The following is a 26,862-nucleotide window of genomic DNA, read 5'->3' on the forward strand; positions in this document are numbered from 1 at the left end:
AGTTTTGAAATGGGTAAAAAACTGCGGTACGGAGTACGGACCAGAATTTCTACGTTTCATGTTTTATCGCTAACCCACCACGGGCAGCGGTGATATGGCTACTCGTACAGCAGCAGCGCCATCTGTGACCTATATATATAGTACTGTAATCAGGAAAATGGACTACGGTGGTCAGACCTCGAAAATTACGATGAGCGCCGGCGCAGGCGGTGGCTTTGTACACATGTGTTATTGTGTGCACTGTGGTTTGTGCTAGCAGACCGAACACAAACAAAACAAAACCATAGAAAACGATTCACGATTCCACGTACCGAACAACCAAAGTCTACATTACGGTACTATTTTAAATACAACAAACCCCAAAGTAAACAATACATATCGGCAACTACGGAAAACTCTGCTGCATAAAACCGTGTTGAAACAGAAATCCGGAAAGATTGCTGAATGTATCCAAAACTCACGCCAACGACGTAGGACACGAAACAAGCTATTCCATTTTGTCTTGAGGAGGATTGTCCTGTGCTTTCCTTTTGTGTGGTCCGCCCAAACCTTCCGTCACTTTGACATAAAGCTCAGCATTCTGCATCGCATCCCAAGAGGACAGCTTACAATCAATGAGTTCCAAATCTACACTGATACGATAAATTCCCGGATAACCCAAAAATATCACAAAACTGTGCGAGAAAAAATTGATCTCTTCCATCGGCACCGTGTGCACCAGCACTTCCGGTGGTGTCTCCAGGCTGTGAATCACTTTGGAGGAAAACGGCAGACTCTTCATTAAGCGCATTCGCACCGTTACCCGCACATCTTTGACTGTCCGAATCGGTTGACAGCCTCTCTCCCTTTCCACTGTCAGCGCGCAGTCCACTTTGAGAGTGAACCTCGTGTCCATGTTGATCGTCTGAGCGAATTCCGTCTCAGCATTTGATGATGGTGTAATAACGACTGCCAGACTAGTCGACTGATACTGCTGAAAGAAATAGCGGGGTATCGGCACTTGCAGGGATAAAAAGAATCCGGACAAGCGAAACAGTTCTTTGACCACTTCATAAAAATCGGTAGGTGAGATGCTAGACAAAGTGGTTTTCGAGAGGCTGTCCAAACGTTCCAGCGCTGCTGCCACGCCCAACTGTGGTGCAAGCGGTGTCGATGGAATGGCGGTATCCGCTGAGAAACCGCGCCCACCCAGACTGGCCAGACAAACAGCAAATCGGCAGCAAATTTGGTGATAGAGCCGCACCACACCTAGGGATGGTCCGTCGGCATCGAAGGACATTTTGTATAACTTATCGCATCGTTCTGCAACCGTGCGGAATTCGTTCATCGGATCCAGCAACGTCGCTCGCATTAGCAGCAAATGCGATGCAACCTGTTCCAGATCCTCTTCCGGGTCACCCATATCCATGCCACGACCTCGAATTTGCTCCAGTGTCTCTAGCATCAACTCCCAGGCTCTCTGAAAGCCAACTTTAACATCCAGAAAGTTTTTCTTGAAATATCCATATCGATCTGGTGTACGATATTCCGTCAGCTTTACACTAGTCTCCATAAATTCCATCAAACAATCGCCGAGGTTATCCGCAATGTCATCCAGTTCGCTGCCCGGAGCGAGCAGTTTCTTTTTATTAATTTCGTAGTCGGTCATCTGACGAAGCACCTCGATCCAGCCATGGCTGTGGGGACAACCGTGAACTTGCTCATCAGCCGCCAGGTAGTTGTAAATTTCCGATGCGAAATAATGCCGACCATCGACACTGGCCGTGCGGGCTAATTTGTACAGATCCCACAATGAGATCTCGCACGACTCAATTATCTGTTTGGCAAGATGTTGCTGAGATTCTTCACTGAAATCTGGAATCCGCAACGAAATTCCAACAGCAGCGGCAACAGTGGCATACGTTTTGTTTCCCGCTAGAATTGACTTCAACGGATAACATTTATCCAACAGGGCGTGCGCCCGAACAGGATCTTCCTCAGAAATATTTTGTATGAAAATAACAATTTTCCGCTCAAAATTTTCTGACGGAATGGCAAATCTTGGAAGAATTTCTAAGCACTCATGCGTGATTTGACTCAAAAAGTGCTTATAGTTTCGTGGACTGAGTCCGAAAAGCACGTAATGCAGTATACCGCTGTTCTGCGTTTCGGTGGCGTTTTGAGCTAAATCACTCATCCATTTCTTTAACGTTTCACTTCTTTTCAGCAACATATCATCAGATTTACTGGCTGCCGTAGCGGGGCGCGGTGTCTGGTTGTAACAAGACACAGCAAACATTCTGCAGTATAGTGCAAAAGCAAATGCCCGCACAACCCCTTTGAGCTGAGATGTCTTTTCCGGAAGCAGATCCATCAGCTGCACGTCCGCTACGCAGGCGCGATGGTCAGTTAAAGTGTTTCGAAGGTACAGGAACAAGCATTTCAAGCCTTGACTAACTACGAACGGCGTGTTCGATAAAAGGAAAGTTTTGATGAAATTTAGTGCTGAATCCGTTGGAAGCCGTGATGCACAGAATTCGAAAAAGCGCATCAGTTCAGTTGAAGCTGGTCGAGCAATTTCCCATCTGGAGTCACCAATACACCTACCCAATAATGCCAAATGGCTTTCGATCAATGGCAGAGCCGTATTCCGTTTATGCAACCCGCTCAAAGTCGAAAAGATTGTTTCCACCAATCTGGAGCTCTGATTTGTCATATCGCTGGACAACAACTTGGACACAACGAATATCAGCGTTTCGGATTCCAGGTTCGACGAGGCGATAGAGGGGACTATTTCCAGAATCGTTATTTTCTCATCTACCAAAAGACAAATATTTATTTTATCGGTAAAGAACGACAACCATAGAAATATCGCGACCAAATCAGCGAATAAACTCAGTTAGTTCTGTGACCTGTTTAACTTCACTAAGCACAAAATTTAGTAAAATGAAGAATAAAAAATTAAGAAAAGAATAAAATATATGTGACAATAGATTCCGACAATCAGCATGTAAACCACAGCTTCGCATGTTCTGTGTAACTTATACTCGGGTCTGTCAGAAACAACGACACAATTACAGCAAAAGTGTTGTTTACGACGAACGAGTACTACGTTAAAAGTAACGGACAAACCATCAGAAAGGTGCGGCTTCTCCATGAGAGAAATGATATCCTCCGCGATTGCTTCAGCGAACTTCGGTGTAACTCGTGCTAAACTTCGGCAGGCAACAAGAGCGGCTTCCAGTTCGTTTCTGTTGGACGACTGCAAGGCCATTCTAACTGCATGATGAGTCTCAAACTGATCTGGAACATTAACGGCGATAGCAGCCAAGAGTCGTAGTGTAATGGCTCGACCAACAGGATCATTGCTGTACATAACGGAGAAAATAGGACGGATGAACTCCGTATGGTTCTGAATTTTTTTCAAATGCTGCAATACAAACCCCGTTAAAAGCAATAATATTAATTGTCCGACCGCAGCCAAAGCACACATACTTAAGTAAAACCTCGAAATCCATAATATTTCGTTCATAAGGAAACCATACCTCAGTATTCCGTTGGATTATCCGAAGCACCTCAACTTGGAGAACACTGGATCCGGCTCGGAAGGTTTCTGCCATTCTCATAAATGCAGAATTGACAATTGTGGGTGAGGCATAACGTGAAACAATTTGCCCGCACAACTGCACACCTTCCACATGATCTATTGCCTTCGGAGATCTCATCAGTTCGATAACACGGAGAAAAGCGCCATGAGCTTCTGATTCCTGTAATTCTAAAGAGAGCTTTTCTTCTGGAAAAAGTATCCCAGAGAAACCATTCTCCAGAAAATGTCGATCGGCCGTAACCACTACTGAAAACGGAAGCGCAGCTGTCTTTTCGCTACGGCAAACTTAAAATTAATGGAATTACTGGGATTTTAATAAGCGAAAAACAGTAAAATGAGTACGAGTATTTCTATTTTAAACTCCAAGAATTAAAATTATAAAAATAATAAAGTCAACGAGTGGCAGCATAGAAAAGGTAGCCGCCGCTGCAGTGGTTATATTGCAGCACTACTTGCAGCCGCCTGGGGTGACAGCTTGAAAAAGTCGTAATACATAAAAATTCTTGAAAATGGTTGATTGCATACTCGTACCACCGGGGTAAGGTTAAGGTAAAATAATAAGTACTTAAGTACCGTTAATAACGAACGTACCTTTATCGCAATCAAAAAATTAATAATCAGAATTTCGAGAAGTTGCGTAATAACCTTTCTGATTCGGGTCCGTTTTGTTATTTCGCGCGGCAGCGCAGACAACCAATTCAGCGGGTGTGATTTCTCAGGGCAAATCAGTCTGGCAGTGTGGCAGGGCCGGGAAACACTACGGTCACCGTACCGTGCTACGGTAGCAACAGTGCAGAATTTTTTGAAAAAAAATCTTGATTTGACGATCTGCTACATCGAAGAATTTCATACTTTATTTGCTTTCATTCCTTTTGGGACGATGACCTTACACCGGAGTAGAACTACAGTGCTTTAAGAGATGATAAGCAGTTGTACGTACAATGTATTTGTGAATTTTCTCATACTACTGGGAATTATAGGAAGTACAATGTTTCTGCATTTTGCCACTAGTCTGATGGCTCAAAATGTATTTTACTGCTAAACTTTTAGAGTTTAAAATACCAGTATATTATAATACTAGTATTCGCTCTTAAATTCCATACGAGTACTTGTCATAGGGAGGACTTGAAAAAATCTGAGTGTACAAGTACAGTATGTAAACTTGTTTTGCAGTTGATCTGACCATAATGTTTCATTAAATGCGAAAATTGTTCGTAGTGTTAGAAATGTTGCATTCGAGCGGCAGTTATGTTAGATCACCAAACCATTTTTGTTTGCATCGTTCTTATCCATAAAAATGTGCAACACAAAAAGCTTTCCAGAATACTCGCAACGGGTCAGAAAGCAATCAGAAATTCAGGTCACCAGCATCTCCTCTTGCATGCGTGTCAATTTTCCACAAATGTGATCAACACAACATTTAAATATCAGAATAGCACTTTCTAAAAACGAATCTCAAAAGTATCAGTTGCAGATTTGCAGAGCATGGCAAATCTAAAGTTCGTCTCGAAGTAGCGTGTAACGATTTCTCGAAGGAGCCAATTTTTTGAAGGTAGATTCGGGAGGAGTGGAGCCAACTGGCGGAAGATGTTTTGCTCCAGAATCAGCTACCGGAACGTGCTCACCGGGCTGAATCCAAGAGAACGCGATCAGTGTCAGTAAATGACCAGTCAATTCGCGTTAAATTACATTCAAAGTTCGCAAAGCCTTACCTTAATTGAGTCAGAAGGCGCTTGTGTGCTCGGCTCGTTCGGGTCGAAGCCATAATGGAAGACACGATGAAGCTTGCCAGAATGCAAATCATCAATAAATGTTCGCAGCTTGCCAGGGACACTGCAGCAGAAAAATACAAACCCGACCTAGCATTAACCGTCCAATAACGATGTATGTGAGAAGGCTTACCCAATATCTTTAAAATCAGGAAATAAATACATATGCCGGAAACTGTCAATAGCAATCAAAGGTAAATCTGCTTGAGATTTTCCCAAATGGCTCAGTGGATGAGAAAACTTTTCTCCATCGGCAATCAAAAAATTAACGGTATCTAGAACGACAAACCATCAGTCACAAAATATCTCCAAATTTTTAAATGGTTAACAACAACCAGACCATTCCCCTTACTTCTATCGCCCGACAACTGTTTCATGATTTCGTCCTTAAATATTTGCGGCGATCTGGTATCATCGTTTTTGTGGAATAAAATTAAAAAGGGTAATCCTTCCTCTGTTAGTTCCTTTAAACATAAGACGAATATTTCGCATGCCATTTTAACCTTTCCGCGCATCAAATTAGGAAAACAGCAAAAAATCCGGATACTTTCTAGCTTACCTCCGCATTTTCAAACGTGATTTCTCGCACAATAGGGACACATTTATCATAAATCCACTGGTTAACAGGATTATAATCCTGCAGCGGTCCTTGATAGACATCTTCCACAAACGTCTACAATCCTCATCAAACTATTTTTCAAGTTCCACAACGTTTCAGATTCAAATGTAAGTGCACACCTCTCCAATAAGTTCTCTAAAGACGATTGCATCTCCTTGTCGACCAGGTAGACCAGCGCTGTTGAAACACAACAGTTTCGATGTTTGCAGTACATTTTCCACAAATACAAAGGTATGCTTACCCAAAGATAACATAGAACGGACACTCATCTCGTAAGTAGCTAGCCATTCGCTGAATATTATGCCAGTATGGTACTTGGTTGTTTTGGAAGAACAGATAAACAGCTCGCTTTCGCCGCTTCTGCAATCGGTAAGATGGTTTTTAAAAAAAATGATTACGAAATTCTCTCTAGGAGAAACCACCTCAGGAGTTTCCATTTCGGAGATACTGGTTACAGGCAAAATAGGGTCTTTCAGTTGTTCTTGGAGGTGAGTGATAAACGCTTCTAGAGTGCGCTGTCCTCTGTATTCTCGCTTGGAGACTTGACCACTTCTCCATAGCTTCAGCGTAGGATATTTGGAAATGTGGTAAGCAGCGCACGTATCAGCTGCAACAAATACGAATACTTATAGACTATTCAAATGAGTTTCATGTCGCTTAAGGAAAATTCATGTATCGCAGAACTAGTAACAGGGGATACACACTTTTTACAAAAAACTGCATCACACAAAACACTAAGATCGCGAAATATTATTTATTTATATTATAATCAACAGTACGACTTTCAGATTACAAGCATCAATGGTCCGATAAAAAAATTCAAATTTATCACCATGTTGCATTAAACGGCCTACCTTCTTTATCACAGTCAATGCGTCCCAAAGCAATCCTGTTTCCCTACATATTTCACGAAAAGCGCAATATGTAAACCATAATTAACCTCCACAAGCCATTAATCACACCGGTGTGCGACACAAATATGTGAACAAAATAATTAGTAACACATGACTGCACTACTGTAAAGTTGTGGACCGCTTACAGGATAATCCGCCTTCATCTTCGCCGATGTTTGATCGAAAATTGGAACTAACATCCGGCTGAATTTGCACCACTCCGCAAAGAAGTTTACAAACACCACATCGTATTTTTCTGCAACAGCACCATTTTTAAAATGGAAAAAATTTTCCTAGAGTTTTAAGCGGTTCCTTACCCACAACCGAATCCAAGTTATCTTTTCCCAAGTCCAGCACATCGGTAGCAGCCGCTCTTCGCATGCCGTGCTGCATTATCTACAGAATAACCAACCACGCAAACGGATACTACATCAGCGATTAGCTCAACTTGACCATTTCGAAAATGATTATAGGTATTTATACACACCACATAGAGGACCATGAGCGAATAAACATTCCATATCTGCGTCATTATAAATCTCACGAATTATTCTTTTGGCAAAAGGGAGACGCTGCGAGCCGGACAAATCTCATCTGATCGTTTGCCCCCAATATTGAGGAGACTCCAACGATCCCTCCCAGTGGAGACCAGAACGGAAACAACCTCAATGCACGTTCAACTTTTCTGACCAGATGTGAACAGAAAACCGCATCCGGAAACAGCGAACACACTTCTGCGATGTACGACCGGGCTTTCAGATTTTAACAGACTCGCAGCTGATTGTAAACCCATAAGCAGATAATGAAAGTGAGATAAGCAATCCAAAATCAAAGAGCCTCCGAAAACTGAGGGAAACGCACGGAGATCACATTATTCTAATTTCGTTTTCCTGGCAATATTCAAAAGACAAACTCTCCACTGACGGCCATTAATCAGTGAAATCAGTGCAAAACTCATAACCAAAGTTGTTGATAAAAAAAACTGTCACAAACAAGAAATTCTATGTTTTTCACTTTTCAGCCACTAGAAAACTGCCAGCTCGATTTATTTTAATTCTGACCAGTTCTGGGCGCCAGTGCATACGGCGGTACGCACAAGAGCTCATGCAATAATGCACGGTGCAGTCGTGCATTATACTGGAGACAGAAGATGACTGGCGAGTGGCGACGAGTAAAAACAAAACCAAAACACTGAAACAAAAAAAATTTTACAAACCTTTCAGGTTTCCTGATTCTGGCAGCATAAAAATTTAAGGGCAACTGTTCAGGCAGCCAATTCATGTGCTAATCATGCAAAAATTTGACGTGGAATTATTTCTATTGTGATGGCATAATATTTCTCCGAGATGTGGGCTACACCAGAGTAGCAAATTTGTACCTTCACCACCAAGTATCAAGTAAAATAACTGTTTAATTGCTGGTCTAATGCTGGATCTGCCTTACTTGGCCTTACTGTCCGGAAGATCGACTTTAGTAGGAGCAACTGAATTTTCTATTTCTTCCTTCTGCACATCGATCATCCGGTAAACGGTTATGACAATGGAATCGGACATTTGGGATAACGTTCACAATGCCCGCGAAGCTGCAATGCAAAATAATTACGACGCTTCCCTTGTATTCTACAATGGCGCGATTGAGCAAGTAAAGCGATACATCGTCAGCCTGGACGACCTGGTGCAACGAGGGAAGTGGCAGGAAGTGAGTGCGATTATCAGTTATCCGAGTGATGTCTAAGAATTACGACCATTGTCAGGTCAAAATTTTATATTTTCGTCACAATTCAGGTGGTGGCGCACTAATTTGTGTTGTTTCACTGCTTTAATAAGGCTCGTGACGACTTGGAGAAAGAACTTGCCATGGTTCGCGATATACAGCAAACACTGGAATCTTTGTCTCCAGATTTTCCTCCTGGCGGTGGGAATCGTTCATTCTTGGAAAAATCACTTAACTCTCCCGCTGTCGCAGGAAATATTGATCGAGATGTTTGGCTACCTCCAACGGATAAAGTGTAGGCTTTCAGTAAAGAGAATCAAATGAACCAAAGTATCAGACAATGGTAGTCATTTAACTGTTTTTAAATTTTTAAATGTGAAAAATGTTTTTGTGGAGTTAATAATAATTTGTACAAAAATTTTGTACTGGTTCATAGCACATAAACGAATTTCACTATCCCCTTATTAATACGGTGGTTTTGTTTATTGTGCATAGTGTGTGTTCAGTACACACTGTACTGTAATGTGAGTTGTGCACATTTACTCGTAGTAATGTGGCTCTGTATTGTCACGTGGTATTTACTTATTTTATGAAAATGAATTTACGGTTGTGGAGTAAATACTGAAATTAAGTAAGGCTTATTTATTTCAGTTCACCTAGTTCTTCTAAGCACAGCCGTGGCTCTGCATCTCCAAGTTCCTCAAAAGCAAGCGCGAAAGTAAAGCTGCCAACTTCACGATCTGTACAGAATCTCAAAGGTCGACAGGGCAGCTCCAGTGGGGCAGAAACACCCAGCACTGCCAACAAGAAAACTACCAAGCCGACCGTCGAGGTGAAAGTTGCTCGAGCATCAGGACGGGATAGTCCGGATGGAGATAAACGATCTTCCAAAGCCGTTGGAAAAGAAGTACAATGCAACCACTTACAACAATTACCACTTTTCACACACCGTAGATTTTTTATTATTTCGTTAGGATGAGGATGCCAAGAGTGACGACGATAAGCGCTTCGATCCCTCTGGATACGATAAAGATCTGGTTGAGAACATCGAGCGGGATATTCTCCAAAAGCATCCTAGTGTGAAATGGTAAGGAGGTGAGTTGATTTGGTTGCATTTAATTGATTTGACTGCTTTCAGGGATGATATTGCCGGTCTCACCGAGGCCAAGCGACTACTTCGCGAAGCTGTGGTGTTGCCCCTCCTCATTCCTAATTTTTTCAAAGGAATTCGAAGACCATGGAAAGTAAGAAAACAGATTGTGCAGTTATAGCGATTATTCTTTAGCTTTGTAGCTGTTATGAATGGGAACATTGCTCCGTAGTAGTCCGTACTATAAAATCTTTTAATAAATGTAAGCGAATAAATTATTACTTGCACAGTTATTGATGTTCAGATTGCATCAGTGTGCATCACTATTATTTGTTTTTGAAAAACGATTGATATGCAACTATTGTCGTAAATGAATTATGACAGTGATAAAGCAAATAATGGTTGTATTTGGTTAAATATTAAGTGAAATACTCAGAATCTTTACTGACTGCGGGTTGATTCGTATGTTTAGGGAGTGTTGATGGTTGGCCCTCCTGGAACTGGAAAGACTATGCTGGCCAAAGCGGTTGCGACGGAATGCGGTACTACATTTTTTAATGTCTCATCCTCCACACTTACCTCGAAATACCGCGGTGAATCGGAGAAACTGGTTCGGTTGCTTTTTGAAATGGTAAGCCCTCGCTCTCTGATTGTTGCTCTGCTGCAGCTCTGACTCTGTAATGCAGATGTTTTGCCGTGTACACTGTTTTACATCAGTAAATATTTTAGGCGCGATTCTACGCACCTAGCACCATTTTTATTGATGAAATTGACTCAATTTGTTCTAAACGCGGATCTGAGTCCGAGCACGAAGCCAGCCGGCGAGTGAAATCAGAGCTGCTGATACAGATGGATGGTATGTTGCTGTCGTCGGCGGTGCCTCTCTCGTTTGCCGTAAACATTATGATAAGGGGTCACATGAAGTATTAACCCATGACTGCCTTCATAGGCATCACGGAAGATGCTGTAACAGCTGACGGAAAGAGTACGATGGTTATGGTACTGGCTGCGACTAACTTTCCGTGGGATCTCGATGAAGCGTTGCGGAGACGACTAGAGAAAAGAGTGCACATTCCGCTGCCCGATGGTAAAATTAAATGCAGATAGCCATCTTATTTACGTGTATAATTGAGATTACTGGCTGTGGCACATTGTAATGATAGATTTCAGTTTTTTATTGATCTATCGGCGTTTTCCTTGTGTTAAATTATTAACCGGTCTGAATTGTGAGTACTACCTTTGAACGTAAAGACGTTTTCTACAAAATGTTGGTATTTTAGCACTCGGGCGAACCGAGCTTTTGAGAATTGCCTTACGAGATGTGACAGTTTCGGAAGACGTGGATTTGCCCGAAATTGCTGGAAGGTTGGATGGTTATTCGTGCGCCGACATAACCAGTGTCTGTCGGTAAGGCACCAGCATAGAACTATGACAGAAGACTGTAGTCTGTAACTGACTTCTTGTAATTTTACGCGGTAGATTTTGGTCGCTAAGCGTTTGTGTAAAAAAGATCGAATTAAATATTTTTAGCGACGCAGCAATGATGTCCATGCGACGAAGAATCGAGGGGCTTTCGCACGAAGAAATCAAGCAACTGTCTGATGCCGAAATTGATCTACCTATTTGTATGGAAGATTTTGAAGAGGCTATTAAACGGTGCAATAAGTCTGTTTCCGGTTCCGAATTATTGAAATATGAGAAATGGATGACCGAATTCGGATCGTTGTAGTTATTTAACAATTTTGCGGTATCTGTATAATGCTTCCCGCTGTAATGTTTTTTTAATGCTGTGAATTGTTTTCCAGTTCGATGTCCTGCTATGTAAGAGTAGGAGTGTGACATTTCCGTCCTCTGATTGCATAATCTGACATTCGGGTGTCTAGATCGTATGAAAAAGAGATGATATTTATAGCCGTTTGCATTCATAGATCAAATTTTCTTTCTCTCTCCATTTACTGCAGCCACATTTCGACCCGTATAAAACTGAATTTATTCTGATAATGAAACGTAGCGGTTGCAATCACTCAGACAACCAACATTAAAGAAAGAATTCGCCAAGCATTTGGCTGCATTAACAACAATTCAAACATATGACGAAAATTACGTAGCTTTAAAACGCAACTCGAAAAGATGTTATGGATTCATGCAAATGCAAAGTTTTAGACGCTGATCCTTCCAAATGGTTGAGTAATAACTGAATAAAACGTTAAAAAAAACACAAAACTGTCGGGTATGCATGAGTCTACTCCAATTTAGAATTCACGGTGTCCCGAATCTGAGTAGTGGTTTCTTTCACGTAACTGGCAGCGTTGTCCACCTGGGAATTAATCCGATCTACCTGGCTGTTGATGCGTCCTGCATAGCACAAAATGTTTATCGCTTTCATACGCCACATTAATATAGAAACATGTGTACAAAAGCTTGTAGCCATCACATACTTACTATTATATGCAGATCCATAGATAAAATTAAAATACAGAAAAAAGTATTTCCTCAACAAAATTCCATATGGTAGATTCAATGATACCGTACCACCCGGGGATATCAACATTAATTACAATTCGCTGCAGTGCTTTCACTGTTTGTTAATTTTAAAGAACCGGAAAAGAGTCATGCCAAAATACACAAGAAAATGAAATAATAACTGCTTTCCAGTAAGACTGCTATAGCTTTACGCTTTCAATAAGCAGATTTTGATCGAAACATACAACAAAATTCCTTAAAGATAGTTACATATTTAAAGATTCACATCGAAATAAATTTCAGTGCGGAACTTGTTCAAAGTCTAGAGTTCTCGGATGACTCATTCATTCCATATCGACATCGTCATCTAATCGACCCTGACCTTGAAACTGAGCGGCAGCTGATCCGGTAGCAGGCATGTCGATGTGGAGCGCGCGTTTGGCCACTGGACGCAACAACCGATCATAAATGATCAAGCTACCATTTTGCACTCCAGGAAGACACAACCACAGCTGAAATCCGGTCTAGAAAGAAGCAAACAACACCTTCATCAGCAAGTTTCCGCTGTATACTTTACGGACAACCGAGTCAGCAGCATGATCATTTATCAGTGCATGACAGTGTATTATTCCATAGGCATACAGAACGCGGCTCCTACACACCCTGAGCACATGCCAACTATTGCCTTCGTAAAAAAAATGTTAAACTGGGTCCAAAGCACGGAACGTCTCACCCCAGGCTACATATTCAATGCGACACTCATGATTTCGCAAAGCACCGTGTAGCCGCTATCAATTGTAAGGTGACAAAGTTTACCGATAACACCTGTCTGGTCTGCCTTACGAACCGTAAATTCACCGGCTGGAACCGGCATCATTGATGGTCCTCGACTACATATAACGGGCGCACCAATGACCAAACTATGATTTCGCAAACTTCTTCACAGCGACTGTGTTTTCCAGTTATAATTAAAACATCTCAACAAATTTTTAATCTACATTTCGACCATGCAAAATACACAATTATAAAATCTAACTCACCTTAAGTACGTAATAGAATGGAAGAACAGAGAGCACACTTTCTCCAAAATGTTCAAACAATCCCAAGAAGCCGAAAACAACCCAATATGTCAGCCACTTTTTGTCATCGTCTTTGCGTTGAGTTTCCAGTGCACGAAGACTAAAACCATAGTATTTGTGCTTTTTCATTTAACGTACTAAACAGCCAGCAAAAGCAAGCACAAAACGCACCTTCCCAAAGCGGGGTAGACGAAAGTGATCAGATGGCTCAAAAACCCGGCATGAGCTCCAAACAGCAGATAGAGGGTGATTATGCCCACAACAACTACAAAACGATGAACGACGCTATTACTTAACACCCTGCACCTATGCCCACTTGAAACAAGAATATCAAATAGCAACCCGTGTTAATACTGTAAGTAACTGCAATTCTTGTAATAAAGGGATGCCATACAAGACAAATAAATTTAAAATTATAAAGATGAAATTAAGACAATGTGACTTAGGCTGCGCCAGCCGACAAGCGAACAAACCTCAAGATCCGTAAATGCCAAATGGTAATCAAAATAATTTTATCGTTAAGTAGCATTAATCGTTAAGTAACATGTTGCAAAATTTCCATCGGATAAAATACGACGCGATAGTCGTCCCACATTTTCTGCATACCAGCAAAAGCATTCATATTCGAGCTCATGAATGTACTTCCAAAATCGCATGCAGGCTCAAATCCATTGAAAGCTATTCTTGCGACTCAGTTAGTTATAAGTCCAGCCGCAACAATTATGATACCCAATAACAATACTAAGAATAATTTTATAAAAATTCCAATACATTAAATCAGTTTAAATAGCCAAAAAATTACAGAATGCGGAGACAGCTAATGGTAGCGAAGAAAACGAAGGCACGAAAAGGAAGTCATTGCACGTGGCAAAAAAATGGGTAATTCCGGAAATGATATATAACACCGGAATTTGCCGTTAGTTTAATACTTTAATAGCAGAAATGCAACATTAGCGGCCAAGCGCACCTACAATGAGATTATCACTACGCCTCACGCCTAAAATTTACTTACTATATTAATTGTTGCGGCTGGACTTATACCTTATATTTTATAAGCAAATTAACGGAAGAGAATGAACTGATTACCTAGGAAAATGGCACTTCGAGGGATATTGGTCTTCTGCTCCACAATCGTTAAATAAGGGGCGATGAAATTCTCCTCGGAGCGCAGCCACTTATCCAGCTGACTCTTGTACACATTCAGCCTCTCTTTGGATTTTTGAACGAAAGGATTCTGCTCCAGTGTGCTCAAGGGCGACGATTTCGTGGCGTTGCGGTTGGTATTACTGTTTCGCGACATTTCTAGCTTGGCACTCTTGCTGTTTCGGGAAGATCTTACTATGAGATCGGAATGGTATCCAGACAAGATCCACTAATGTCTCCAGTACACAGGATCTTAGCTCAAAAGAAAGGAATTCCCATTCCAGAATGAAAGCCAATAATGAATGAAGTTCAAATTTCGGGCACGTTGGATTTCGATTTTCAACACGATACAGTCAGCGTAGGTGCAAGAGGATGGTCGACCGATAGGACCAAAGTTTTACCATGAAAGCATCTTGTCGCCACTCGTACTGGGGTAGAGCAGATGTTCCGAACTTCCGGTGCGCTTGAAACGTAGGCGGGTCGTAGCTACTTACTTGCTACTTACTGCCAGTTAAATGACAACATGACTGAAAGCGAATTAAAATTATGTAACTGATAAATAATGACTTCCGGTTTAAACAGAAAGACGCAGAAACTTTAATTTTAGGAGTCCTTCACATTACACTAGTTTACAGTAAATTTTTGATTCTGAATAATAAGATCATGGTTTGTGGACACGCGTTGAATGGTCTTTCTCACGCGCGTATTTTGCAATGTTAAGCCTATTTTAACACACAATACTTACTTCAAAGCAGGAAAACCGCTTCTAAGTCGCTTCCTCTGCAGCTGAAATGCGCATTTCAAGGCTACTTATTTTCCATAAGGATATGTCATTGACGTCATCACCTAACGTGTCACTGGGTCACTCAAGACTGTAATCTAGGGGCTACCCCTAGACTGGACAGCGTGGACTGGGCCTAGAGTGCAGTCTGGGTCACCCCATAGCATTTTTACGAGAACTAGTAGATAGTAAGTACATTACTGCACTTTTATTTTTCAATTCACTTTTCACTATCGAAAATCAAACAATTTCGTTAGCAAACAACCACTAGGTGACTAATATCACAATCAGTGCGGCCGCGTCAATGCAAGTTAACCGAAATTCAACTGCATCCTTGCTCTCTGCAGAACCGGGCACACGTCGGATCCATTCTTAGATTTGTCAATTTTGGCAATTCTCGTTCCAAACTGAAGAGCTCTCTTTTCAAGCGTAACAATATTTTCCAAACCAAGCTTTTTCGCTAAAAGTCTGAGCAACAATTTATCACCAACGCCCCTAGACAAATGAAAATCACATTTACTGGAAAGGGGCAATTTCAAAATAAATCTGTTCAGGTGTTCATCCAAAAAAGGATAACGAACTTCTCTGCCGTGATCCGAAATCATGCGATCATCGCGACCACAATTGCGACTGCCAATTCGTCGGAGATCCAGAAGCATTTCTGCTTCCGCAGCAGACGCTCCTCCGCTTTGGAACCGAGCCCGGTGACGGGAATAACCACCTAAAAGCTCATCTGCACCCAAACCCGAGAAAACAATTTTTGCCGGGCTTTTGTAAGTTTCAAGGTTGTTCAGCGTTCCATCTTTAATCACACCTTCTCCGCGAGCAGCAAACCACAACGCAGTTCCTAATGAGCTGTCCAATACGCATTGCTGCGGTAGAAGCAAATACCACAAGCGACTGCGACGAATATCTTCCACTTCGCTGCCGGCAACGTTAATCATAACGAAGCGTATAGTATGCTGGGGAAATTTAGATGCCAGCAAATTGTATCCTTCTATGCCCGTTTTCCGGTCTGGTGCATTGTCTGCATCCACGACCTTTCCGTCTTCCATGAAAGCGACCTACGATACAGATGCGGCATCATATATTACACCAAACGTCATCCAATCTGGATAACCTATAATTATTGACCAATCGGTACAAAGCGGCGTACTCGTACTGTCAGACACATGGAGTGATGCGAAGAACCACTTTCACCTTATGATAAAGCCCCGTTGTCGTATCAAATTTCTTACGTTCAATAAATCCAATGAAGATCCTGATGGCAGAGCTTCCAGGGTCATAAAAGTCATTACAAAGGAATCGATTCCACCCGAAAACAGTACGGCCACTTTAGTATGTTCACAACGTTCACAGCAATTCTGGCATGTGTCGTTAGCCATGCAAATTCGCAAGTAAATGCTCTTTCGTAGGAGATCCTCAAAAGTATCTACCAACCGCAAAATTTCAGATTTTAACGGATACTCAAAAACGTTTGCTCCAGATTCAGTATCAGATTTGAAGCCATCCGGAATGAGAGAAGAACAGAGGTCTTTTTGGCCGTCAGTTTCTGACAGCCGGCTATTTTCGGCAGAAGACAGGAAATGAACGACAGTTTCATTATGTTGTCGGAAGTGTCTCAATTCAGAATTCTCGAAATCCGTACCGCTGGTAGTCCAGAGATTTACCCATGGAAAAAGTATAACTGATATTTTATTTCGTCCGCACTGAAGGGCAAAAAGGCCGTCAAACGGCACTTCGCCAAAATCAAACGCAACCTGTTGCTGTTTCGCAACTTCAACCGGAAATATGGACGACAGGAAAAAATCACAATCCGTTCTCATCCAGAGTAAACTGCGCCGCCCTAAAGAATCACGGGCGAAATAAAGTGTTTCCGATTCAGCATGATAATACACTATAGCAAATGGGCCAACAATGTTACTGAGAAAAGCGAAGATTTTTCCGCTATCGCCAGCACATGAATCTAATCCGGAGGAAAGGAATAATGTGTCGCTCTCTGTCAGAAGATCTATCTGCATCTCATCAGGTCGCGCAAATCCAAAGATCTCGCCATTCCAGGCCAAAATATTTCCATTCGGGTCGGTGACAGGCTGCGGGACCAAATGCTCACTGCGCAAATGCAAAACAGTAGCGGCTATGTAAACATGTTTATAGCACTTGCAAGAATCGCCTGGATGTCGGCACTGGTGGACCACCGGTGCATACGCTTTCCCAGTGTGATCTGGCCCGCGTCGAGAAAGATCTGCTTCGTTCCAACCCGTTGTTGTGGGGTTCATCCGACAGCTCACAGTGCAAAATATTCCACACATTTCCGAGCATGCACTGCGATCGCTGCCGCTGGCTACTGTAGTTTCGCTCGAGCACAAGTTGACTGCTGTGATCACCACTCACCAGTATTCCTGCTCCGAGACACCGAGATAGGCTGCTGGAAATACTATCGTATAAACATGAGACAAATTCCAACCATAAACGGCACATGAAAGGCAAGAATCAAGGTGTAGCCGGCGTAAGACGAAAACTGCATTTGAAGTGAGAAGGTAGAAGAAACGAAAAATCTCCAGAACGCTCTGAATATTAATATTAGAAATTTGACTGATCTTACTTATTACTTACTAGACTGTACCGTACGCTATGGGAGGTTGGGAACAGCGTGATTTGTTAAGGCCACTCCACACTCATCTGGTGGCGGCAACGGCAACGGCTGGTAAAAACTTGCCATGCGCCATGGAGGCACGGCTACAATCATGACAAAAAGCTACCAGAGTAACCAGACTGTGCTGAGCACTGCCAGCTTTTTCATTGCAGTGATTGCACCACAAAAAGATTCGTTACGAGTACTTACTTTTAATAACCGTATTTTGTCACTCTGTGCTTCTTCCAAAGACCACAATTTCTGAAAAAATCTGAAGTTTTTATGCCAGATTTTGACTCCAGGGCTTTTCAGTTAGCTTCTGGATAAAACCAGTTTTCCATATCTGTACTTATCTGGTGGTTGATGGGTGTGGAGCAAAATGGATTCGGCTGCGAAGAAATCCAAGAAGGAGAAAACTATGATAATAGCAGTTGCACAGGATCAAAGCGAATCTTCTGGATCTTTACCTGTTGCAGGTAAGTTGGAGCTGGTTGCTGAATGGAGCCTTGGAGCATATTACTGCATGTGTACATATCGGATCGCGGTTTACATAAAGGTAAAACGAGAGTATTGTCGTGATTTTGCAGTCTGCTGGAACCATGCGGCTGAGCGTGGTATCGATGGAATTCGTGGAACGGAATCTGCAGATGCAGCCATCACGATCGAAAAGTACATCCCCGGTAAATATGTCACAGCTGGAGCAGCCGATGCCCTACTGCATAAGCGCCGAGATGAGGAGGAACATCACGAGAACAGCATTTCAAAGCATGATCCGTTTGAAAATCTGCTGACTACACCAGCTCGTAAACATTATCCTGGTTCTCTGGTGAGACATTTGGCGATTTTTTTCTCATAAAAGTTTAAAACCAGTTAACTGATTGTGGGTAAATACTAAATTCAGGTGTACAAGCGCTTGTTGTTTTGTTAACTGCGATCGAAGTGCGACACTTGCTTATCCAAAAATGCTAATTTTAAATAACAAACTTTAAAAGGCAGAAACTTATTTTAACCCACAAAATGTCCTAGTGCCCACTGTTGCCCAGTTAAAATATAAATATAAAAAAATCAACCAAAACTAGTTTTAAAATAGCTTTTAAATCAATAGTTTTAACGTTTATGCTTTTAATTGCGTCGAATAGTTTCACATGAATTTGTGGTTGTTTACTGATAGCTTGCAAACTGTCCCTCCATTATTTTAACTTTTGGTCTTAACCATTTATTTCAAAATGTTTGTAGGCGTGCACAGCTGGCATCATGCATTTTGAAGGCAACAGCCATCTCACCATGTCGGCAAGGTAGATATTCTTGTGACAGTTCAACTGCCTAATGACTTTCCCATGTTAAAATGCCATTGTAACCCTCACAATTTGTATCTGTAGTACCCTTTTGGGAATTTACGATTCATCATCCAGAGAACTGAAAATTGTACCGTTTGGCGACGTGTTTACTCACATGAAAATTCAGAGACCAAATGTGGAAAATGTAGAGGAGAAATCCAGACAAGAGTCACCGATATCGCCCACAAGTAAAACAATTTCCACCTTCAGCAGCAAAGCTAAACGTCGCCGACATGACGAGCGCGTTTCATCTGCACAAATGATACGGCAGAATACGGAGCAGCTGTTGAATCATGACGACGAAGACGACATCTCGCAGCTTCTGAATGAAGGCAAAGAAGGCGATGTGGATCTGCGCAGTGGAGAGGGTATCCGACCTACTCCATGCCTTGACGCATCCACTCCGGAACTGCTGTACAAATGGAGCGAAATCATTCCGGACAAGGTGGTGACGGATCTCCTCCCCCTAGCCGAAGAAATCAGTGACATCGTGGATAACTCTTTCGAAGAATGGCGATCGAAAAAGCTGTTTTGCCAGTGTGCGTTAAGGTTACTCAAGCTCTTGCCAAAAGATGTTCCAGACAGGAAAGTGCGAATCGCAAAGATACTGCTGATCGAGTATTTGTTCTTTATGTACAATAAGCCGATCAAACCACTTCCGGAGCAGGGTGAGATTTGTGAAATATGGAATTTCTGGTTGGAATTCTTCGTTTTCTAAACTTTTTTCAGATTTTTTGCCGAAAGCAGCTCCTCGAACAGTGGCTGATTACTTAAGGAAAGAATTTACGAAGCCATCAATGACTGCTGCTAAGCACAGGTAAATTAACAATAGTAGCATACTGGGAATGTTAAGTTGTTCTAGTAAGTGACGTTCTCTTTTTAGAATGATAAACCCCAAAGGAAAAAATAAGATTTTGGCGCATTTGCTGCTGATATTGTTGAATCTGGAGGACTATACATCTGATGTTACCACATTGCTGGCGGATATGCCTGGAAGAGAGCGAAAAACGTATGTGCTAACAGTTACATGGTTCCGTAACCTGCTTCTTGCTCTTCTAGCTTTTTTTCGTCTACCTCTTTAAGCCGTGCTTGCAATATTTTCTACAAGAAACCGCTGCGGCTTCGCCTCCGCGTTTCTTGTGATCCACGGCCGCTTTGAACAAATCATTCCATTTACAGTAATTCGTTAGTAAATTCACTAACTGCCTTAGCAGTTATTGTAAAACTTCTTAGGCAAGAAGTCTAGCTCGGTCACTCAATCATCTAGCAATTTTGTTTACTGACAGTGGTGGTAGCTCGGTCACTTACTCATCTAGCAATTTTCTTCAACTGGGCAGTGGTCGGTCACTCACTCACCTAGCAGTTTTGTTTACTGACAGTGGTGGTAGCTCGGTCACTTACTCATCTCGCAATTTTCTTCACTGGACAGTGGTGGTAGGTCGGTCACTCACTCACCGAGCGATTTTGTTCAGTGGACGGTGGTGTTGGCTCGGTTACTCACCCCTAGCGATTTTGTTCAGTGGACCGTGGTGTTAGCTCGGTTACTCGCTCACCTAGCAATTTTGTTCACCTAGCAATTTTGTTCACTGGGCAGTGGTGTTAGCTCGGTTACTCGCTCACCTAGCAGTTTTGTTCACCTAGCAATTTTGTTCACTGGGCAGTGGTGTTAGCTCGGTTACTCGCTCACCTAGCAATTTTGTTCACTGAACAGTGGTGGTTGCTGGGTCACTCACTGCCCTAGCAGTTTTGTTAACTAGGTTTTGTTTCCTTCGAAACCTGGGCTAATTTAAGCATGGTTCGGAATTCGGATTTTTTTAGGCATTTGAACAGCAATCAGGCGATTAAAATTCAGCATGTTTGCAGATAAAATAACTACAAATTTATTATAGTTTAATACTTTAATAAATGTTCTAAGCAACTGGCACTGCTACTATTCTCAAGGTCACCTTGAAACTTGACCGAAGCCAGTTTTGCCGAAACCGGCATCGGTGGGACGGGTTTAAACAATGTTTTTAAGAAATAAAATGCATGTGACACAGTTTCTGAATATGCTGAATCTAATGGCGTTTACGGTTTTTTTATTGGGTTCTGGTTTTTCCGATCTCGATGTCTCAGCTTATTGCTCTTTAATTATAGATCTTGTTCCTTGATAGATTCCAACATCTGACATCCATTATTGGTGCGAGATTTTCTGAAAGCTTTCAGAAGACCGGTGATAAATTCTCTGTGAGTATGAGCCATCCATGGAACTTTCCAAAGAATCTGGCTGGCTCGCCTCGGAAAAGAAAGCGCTAGCTCTGCCACGTTAAAAACGCGAAATTAAAGTGCTGAAGTTGGATGAAATTTTACATAAAGCACTTGCATGTCTGCAGAGAATTTGCATTGATGTCATGTTCTTTGTCAGTTTACTCATGTTCAGTAACGTCGATGCATTAAAACAGCCATTCTAGCCATTGGCTCTCGTGTGGTCATCAAATGCTCAGAAACGTTTGTCATTTTGCTCGCATCTTTTGGCTTACGGTGGTCACGGAGTTGCAACATTTGTACTGTACAATGCAACGAGATCTTTTAATTGTCAAATCTTCCTAGTTTTCTCACAATTTTACAATTAAGCTTTGAGTATTTACAATCTTTCTAAATTTTACGACTGTTTTCGTGCCAGTAAATCGTAAAATTATAAAAACATTCAGCCGTTGGAGGTTATTGCTTAATGGCTATCTTTGCTTCCAGCATTAATTACAGTATTTTTTAGAACAAAATAATTAAAATGCAAGATGGAAGCTGGTGTGGAAGTTCATCAGTGACGAATTCTGGGAGGTGTTATTCAAGTTCACGACTGTACCCGACTCTGATTCAGGAATGAGAAGACCTGAAAAAGAACCATAAATAACACACAGACAAGTAGGACAATACGGGTTACATCACCAATTGTGCGTCGTATTGCGTACAATAAAAGACAAAATATTCAAGATAAGCAGATGATAATTGTCCACTTGTACCATTACGAAGATGTAGAACTGTGGTGCTCGTAGCCTTGTACTATAGAAACCAGGCACCGGTAGACTACATACATATTCGCCATCTTAAGTCATTTTTGACTTTTAGATAAGCTTCGATCTGAATGTGTGCATATGATGATACGGCCATAATTTGAACCAAATAAGAGCAGTTCAGCGCCTTCTTCTGATAAGATTAAGGTGGTCAACATTAATAATGTCTGGCAGACCATTGCCCCGGAAAAAAACCAGCTGCTCTTGAAATAAAGGTGACTATGTACAAATGTACCGGTTGACTTTTATATGGTAACTTTCGGTGCGCCAGGGCCAGTGCCGCCATTTCCATTTTCTCCCGCCAGCTAAGCCAGCGCACGGCGCACCATTTCCCCGTTTTCTACCGGAGGGAGAAAACAGGTTCTGCCTCCTTTTTTCCCCGCCCCCATTAAGACGGGCCCGACCGGTATCATAATCAAAATGCAGTGCTACCTATCAGAGCATAGATGTATATCATGTATACGATATTTCGTACCAGCCATTGATGCTGTCAGCATGTTCGCGGTAAATCCAGCAAAAAGCGCTCGCAAAACCAAACGTGTAATATCCTTTTTACGTGTGGGCGCCATGATGGAAAAGTTTGCCAGTTGAATTCCCACGGAAGCAAAGTTCGCAAATCCACAAAGAGCATATGTTGCAATGATCTTTCCTTTGTTCTGCCAAGCAAAAATGGTTTTCAACATGTCTAATCCTCAATTCGAAGACGCAAGCGCGGTTACACACCGACAGCGGAGTCGCCAGTTTGCCGAGTTGTTCATAGGCTACGAATTCATTAATAAATGTTTTGAAACCCAGCAGTTGTCCTATCGTATAGCATTCTTGCTGATCCACTCCCATAAGGAAAGCAATGGGCCAAAAGACATAACCGGAAATCATCTAAAGTATCAAGCGAGTGCATAATTCGTTAAAGGTAAACTTGCTTATCAACGCTAAGTGGCCTTACCGCTAGTGTCAAATCTTGCACATCTGCTAATCCACCTAAAAATGAGAGAACCGCATCCACAAGTTTGAGGAACGCTGTGGCGCAGATTAACATGGCCAAAATTCCGGCAATGGCCTGAACACTGTTCGTCGCCGCCATCATCGCTGTCAACGGAGAATTTCTGAAGAACTGTTCCTTTTCTTTCCGAAAGTTGCGCACACATTAATACTGTCTCACCAGCATCCAGCACATTGTACGCCGTTCTGAAATACAAAAATCTTTTATAAAAAACCACAATCAACAACAACATAGTCCACCTGTAGGCTTGTAGCTATCAAAGGTCGAATGCACTGAGCAAATTTAACTACGAAAGCGTCTACGTATAACGGCATAAGGTGAAGCTAAAGTAGTTATGGCATTCACCCTTTATCACGTTTCATGTTCTTGAAATCCGTTTTTGATTTCTGTCCTAAAATCCACAATAACAGTTGATTGGTGCGATTCTATAAGATTTCGAGTCTGATGGAGTTCATAAGCACACGTACGTTCCGGGTAGAGCAGTTTTGCCATCACCAAGGCTGCAACAATTAAAGTCGATTGAACCCATGATATAGAAAGAAACTGCAGAAATTTTTTGGATAGAGCTTACCTGATGGAGCATTCATAACAGATGCTGCTAGCAAATTTTTTGCTTCGACACCCATTGTGGCGTATGTAGCCATTAAGCTGCCAGAAATTGTTGCAAATCCACCAGACATGACCTGCGATAATACGGCATCCTTCAGATAATTGCATGCAAATACAAAAAAGTATCAGGAACTGCAGTTTACCGCCATTAATTCGCTGACGGTCAGAAGAGGAATGTACGGTTTTATTGTTAAAGGGGCTTCTGTCTGAAAAATTATAATAATTCATAGCATCAGTACAGTATCCACTATCCAGTACGAGTACTTTAATTCAGGAACCTCCTCCACATAAAATCTTGCCTATTTCCATGTCAGTCAAAACTTTAGCTTTTTCTTGCGTTACAATACTTTTAATGACAAACAAATATACTTTGTATATGCCATGCAATCCAATAAAATATGGATTATCTATGACACCAAGGCTTGCTCACCTGTCCAAGAAAAACATTGGCTGCCGCAGAAATGGATTCGGCTGCGGTAGTTCCCAAACTGCAGCAATATGAAAAGATAACTGTTAAACAAATTCGCTCGAGCAACGCAATCGATGCATTCTCATATATACCATAGATAAATCACCCATCCAACTTTCTCGACAAACCATCCCATTGCTCCAATATGATACAAGATGGCAATGAGAAAGCTGGCAAACAGCAGAACGGGCATGACCTTTAAGAGATCACAACGGCGTCAGGGTAAATACTTGCAGTTGTACTAAAACCGGTACTGCATGTATAAAGTTTGTCTGTACCATGAATGCCATTCGATGTTGATCCTCGCCTGGGCTGAAGACGAACTTAGACCCTTCATTGGCAAATAGCAAAATCCATTGCAAAAAATCTCCGAGTTTTTCAAAAATCAGTTTGCCGGTATCCCATCGCAGAACAATAAGGCCAAAAACAAACTGCACTGCAATTCCGGCAGCGACAATTCTCCAGTTAATGTGTCCCGGACTGTTTGATAAAAGAATGCCCAAAAGTATAAATGTGGCCATGCCAGCCAGAGCGCGCAGGCGGAGAGGGTCGTGGTAGGCGTCGATTCCCAAGAATATGCCCATTCCAATCACAAAGGCCAGCAACAATCCTCTGACGGGAGAAGGAATTATGTTTTTTCATGTCACATCCGATCTTAACTTTGACTCAGTTACTTCAATAATTTATTTTGATTGTTTACGTACATTCTGGCCCACTTCTGGATGTTTTCGGTGAAACCCTCCTTTAAACCGCTTTTCATTGCGAGGTAATACGGACTCGCTACAAGCACTGGTTTCACCAGCTTGAAATAAATCACCAAGCCGACTACGGCAACAGTTCCCCACAGCAAGTACCTGCAAAAAATTAATCTGGAACACGAGCTTTTTTTGTTCGAAAGAAACAGCATTGGCCTATCCATCACAAACCGAATATCAGAGGCGGAGAGGCCGTATTCCCGGCAAAATGCATACCGTAGATGCAAGCAATGTTAAACAGGCAAAAAAAAGAAATATTTACGCACACGTTACGCTTTGGGGGAATATGTACTCTAATATACTCTATACTCTTTGTTCGAGAAAATTTTTGTTACTGCCAAATTATCGTGAATCACCTTCATTTCATAAGACGTCTGTAACAGTATTGTGAATAAATACACTCCTAGCCTTTTACTGCTGCGTCCGGTACGTACTGTGCCCTTTCAAAATTCTTGACGCAGACGTAAGTCAGGTATCCAATATAAGCTCCCAGAAGCGTGCCCAGTAGGATGTAAACAAACACCGCTTTGTTCCTCTTGATAAATTGAAAGACAAAATCGCGGTACAGCTCATAATATCCCAAAAATCCTTCGTAACTCGGTGCCGGCTCACTTGAAGTGATCGACTAAAACATGCAACGCAATTTCAAATTTACAATTTGTGGGTGTGCATTTACTCACAAGTCTCTGAATTATACTCGTATTTTCTCGTTTGAGCATAAGTAAGTAATTGCAAATATGTATGAGTAGCCAGACTGTAGAAAATCATTCATTTATGTTCAGCACATCTGCAAAATACTGCCGCATTTCAAGCCCTAAGAAGTACTTAATAATTAAAATCAGGGAAAAAATAAATTTATGCACCTCGTTGTCTGACAGTTTTTTCGTCAAATAATCCGCATCAACGGCGACGGAAACTGCTTCCAGTGGTATTGAATTGGTTCTGGCATTTTTATGCGTGTCGGAGTCAGGATGATAAGCTGGGTTGCCGCTGGCAGTCCGGTCTCTGCCGCACGTGCAGTTGGTTACAAGAGTGGCCGTGCTGGAGCAACAAGTGCTGCAGTTTGTGTGGTCCATTTTAGTGTGAAAAAGTTTCAGGGACAGAACTCGGAAATATCTTGGAATTGAGTGCAGTATTTCCCTGACCTTCAAATGGGAATCACAGCTGGTGAAATCATGTATACACTTTACTAATCGTAAAATTAATTATCGTGCAAGGACAGCTGCGGTTGGTTATCGTTGCAGAGAATCGATAATACGTAATAAAATTCTCATCGTCGTAAACTACGTAGAATTAACTACTCGATCAACTGCTGGTAAGTGGTAGGCTACTGGCAGAAAATTATCAGTATGGCGAATAAACTGCGCAACAATACAGGGATGAAAGGCTGTAGGTATTTTTTAAAAAAAAAATACCGACGAAATAATGCCACTTACTCAGCAAGAAACGGCAACCCTGACGGAGAAGACCTTAAAAATTCCCATGAAAGCGAAAGCTGTAACTGCCATAACGCTGCAATATAATCACACCTTTTTGTTCATACAGGCAGTTCTTTCGAGGCCGATAGCGTAATCAATAAAATTGTTCTATTGAATGATATGATTATACACTGCAGCTGACTATCTTCTAAAATGTGATTTACAGTAATCTTCACCAATAAAATCATAGATTTCCGGTAATTACGTATCGCTTTACGGTACCGGTGACCGGCGTACTGTAGCGCATGATATACACATACTGTACTGGCGGTGAGTGTAAGCTTTTTGGCCATGATAATATCGTAAATGCGAGCTACCGGTGACCGTCCAGACCATATAGTTATCATACGTAAACAAAACCGCCAAATGACAAACAAAAAGGGAAGCAAATAG

The 26,862-nt window shown here is 41.8% G+C and overlaps 7 protein-coding genes across 10 annotated transcripts; 2 read left to right on the forward strand and 5 right to left on the reverse strand.

Moving 5' to 3' along the window:
* Positions 1–131: 131 nt before the first annotated feature.
* LOC129586227 (integrator complex subunit 7-like) lies at positions 132–3,931 on the reverse strand. Its single transcript, XM_055479307.1, is given in 4 exon segments — positions 132–2,796; positions 3,112–3,409; positions 3,525–3,772; positions 3,775–3,931. Coding segments are annotated over 4 exon segments (2,880 nt in total). The 5' UTR covers positions 3,800–3,931; the 3' UTR covers positions 132–487.
* Positions 3,932–4,832: 901 nt separating this feature from the next.
* On the reverse strand, positions 4,833–7,893 carry LOC129586232 (endoplasmic reticulum resident protein 44-like). Its single transcript, XM_055479316.1, has 12 exons — positions 7,355–7,893; positions 7,185–7,263; positions 7,014–7,123; positions 6,829–6,871; positions 6,397–6,581; positions 6,216–6,334; positions 6,094–6,151; positions 5,915–6,028; positions 5,708–5,819; positions 5,489–5,630; positions 5,299–5,419; positions 4,833–5,215 (listed from the first exon to the last, which is right to left on the reverse strand). Exons 1-12 carry the CDS (start codon positions 7,397–7,399, stop codon positions 5,081–5,083), a joined length of 1,263 nt encoding a protein of 420 aa, XP_055335291.1. The 5' UTR covers positions 7,400–7,893; the 3' UTR covers positions 4,833–5,080.
* Positions 7,894–8,044: 151 nt separating this feature from the next.
* LOC129586230 (katanin p60 ATPase-containing subunit A-like 1) lies at positions 8,045–11,663 on the forward strand. The gene is made up of 10 exons (XM_055479313.1): positions 8,045–8,565; positions 8,694–8,875; positions 9,232–9,487; positions 9,555–9,667; positions 9,719–9,824; positions 10,143–10,301; positions 10,400–10,526; positions 10,620–10,757; positions 10,951–11,077; positions 11,201–11,663. The coding sequence occupies exons 1-10, from the start codon at positions 8,401–8,403 to the stop codon at positions 11,397–11,399; spliced, it is 1,572 nt and encodes a 523-aa protein (XP_055335288.1). The 5' UTR covers positions 8,045–8,400; the 3' UTR covers positions 11,400–11,663.
* On the reverse strand, positions 11,644–14,692 carry LOC129586233 (receptor expression-enhancing protein 5-like). The gene is made up of 5 exons (XM_055479317.1): positions 14,299–14,692; positions 13,384–13,477; positions 13,174–13,312; positions 12,516–12,657; positions 11,644–12,025 (listed from the first exon to the last, which is right to left on the reverse strand). Exons 1-5 carry the CDS (start codon positions 14,510–14,512, stop codon positions 11,913–11,915), a joined length of 702 nt encoding a protein of 233 aa, XP_055335292.1. The 5' UTR covers positions 14,513–14,692; the 3' UTR covers positions 11,644–11,912.
* Positions 14,693–15,344: 652 nt separating this feature from the next.
* LOC129586229 (asparagine synthetase domain-containing protein 1-like) lies at positions 15,345–17,724 on the reverse strand. 3 transcript variants are annotated; one of them, XM_055479311.1, is made up of 3 exons: positions 17,061–17,724; positions 16,375–16,982; positions 15,345–16,200 (listed from the first exon to the last, which is right to left on the reverse strand). In XM_055479311.1, exons 1-3 carry the CDS (start codon positions 17,446–17,448, stop codon positions 15,448–15,450), a joined length of 1,749 nt encoding a protein of 582 aa, XP_055335286.1. In that variant the 5' UTR covers positions 17,449–17,724; the 3' UTR covers positions 15,345–15,447. The 3 variants fall into 3 exon arrangements, with proteins under 3 accessions (XP_055335286.1, XP_055335285.1, XP_055335287.1); XM_055479312.1 differs by having other exon boundaries at positions 15,482–15,631; positions 15,718–16,200; positions 16,375–17,724; XM_055479310.1 differs by having other exon boundaries at positions 15,346–16,200; positions 16,375–17,724.
* Positions 17,725–17,966: 242 nt separating this feature from the next.
* LOC129586231 (uncharacterized) lies at positions 17,967–21,564 on the forward strand. Of its 2 annotated transcripts, none has more exons than XM_055479314.1 (7): positions 17,967–18,247; positions 18,359–18,597; positions 19,008–19,066; positions 19,151–19,776; positions 19,838–19,925; positions 19,992–20,117; positions 21,262–21,564. In XM_055479314.1, the coding sequence occupies exons 1-7, from the start codon at positions 18,151–18,153 to the stop codon at positions 21,401–21,403; spliced, it is 1,377 nt and encodes a 458-aa protein (XP_055335289.1). In that variant the 5' UTR covers positions 17,967–18,150; the 3' UTR covers positions 21,404–21,564. The 2 variants fall into 2 exon arrangements, with proteins under 2 accessions (XP_055335289.1, XP_055335290.1); XM_055479315.1 differs by having other exon boundaries at positions 19,856–19,925.
* Positions 21,565–21,664: 100 nt separating this feature from the next.
* Positions 21,665–26,539, reverse strand: LOC129586228 (uncharacterized transporter YutK-like). Its single transcript, XM_055479308.1, has 16 exons — positions 26,428–26,539; positions 25,855–26,136; positions 25,426–25,616; positions 24,941–25,090; positions 24,515–24,848; positions 24,329–24,432; positions 24,198–24,255; positions 23,911–23,973; positions 23,730–23,841; positions 23,626–23,658; positions 23,504–23,549; positions 23,318–23,343; positions 23,102–23,244; positions 22,882–23,034; positions 22,634–22,814; positions 21,665–21,977 (listed from the first exon to the last, which is right to left on the reverse strand). The coding sequence occupies exons 2-16, from the start codon at positions 26,065–26,067 to the stop codon at positions 21,871–21,873; spliced, it is 1,914 nt and encodes a 637-aa protein (XP_055335283.1). The 5' UTR covers positions 26,068–26,136; positions 26,428–26,539; the 3' UTR covers positions 21,665–21,870.
* Between the last annotated feature and the right edge of the window lie 323 nt (positions 26,540–26,862).

The sequence above is a fragment of the Paramacrobiotus metropolitanus genome, unplaced genomic scaffold (assembly GCF_019649055.1).
Source record: "Paramacrobiotus metropolitanus isolate TYO unplaced genomic scaffold, Prichtersi_v1.0 Parri_scaffold0000020, whole genome shotgun sequence".
Classification (NCBI taxonomy): domain Eukaryota; kingdom Metazoa; phylum Tardigrada; class Eutardigrada; order Parachela; family Macrobiotidae; genus Paramacrobiotus; species Paramacrobiotus metropolitanus.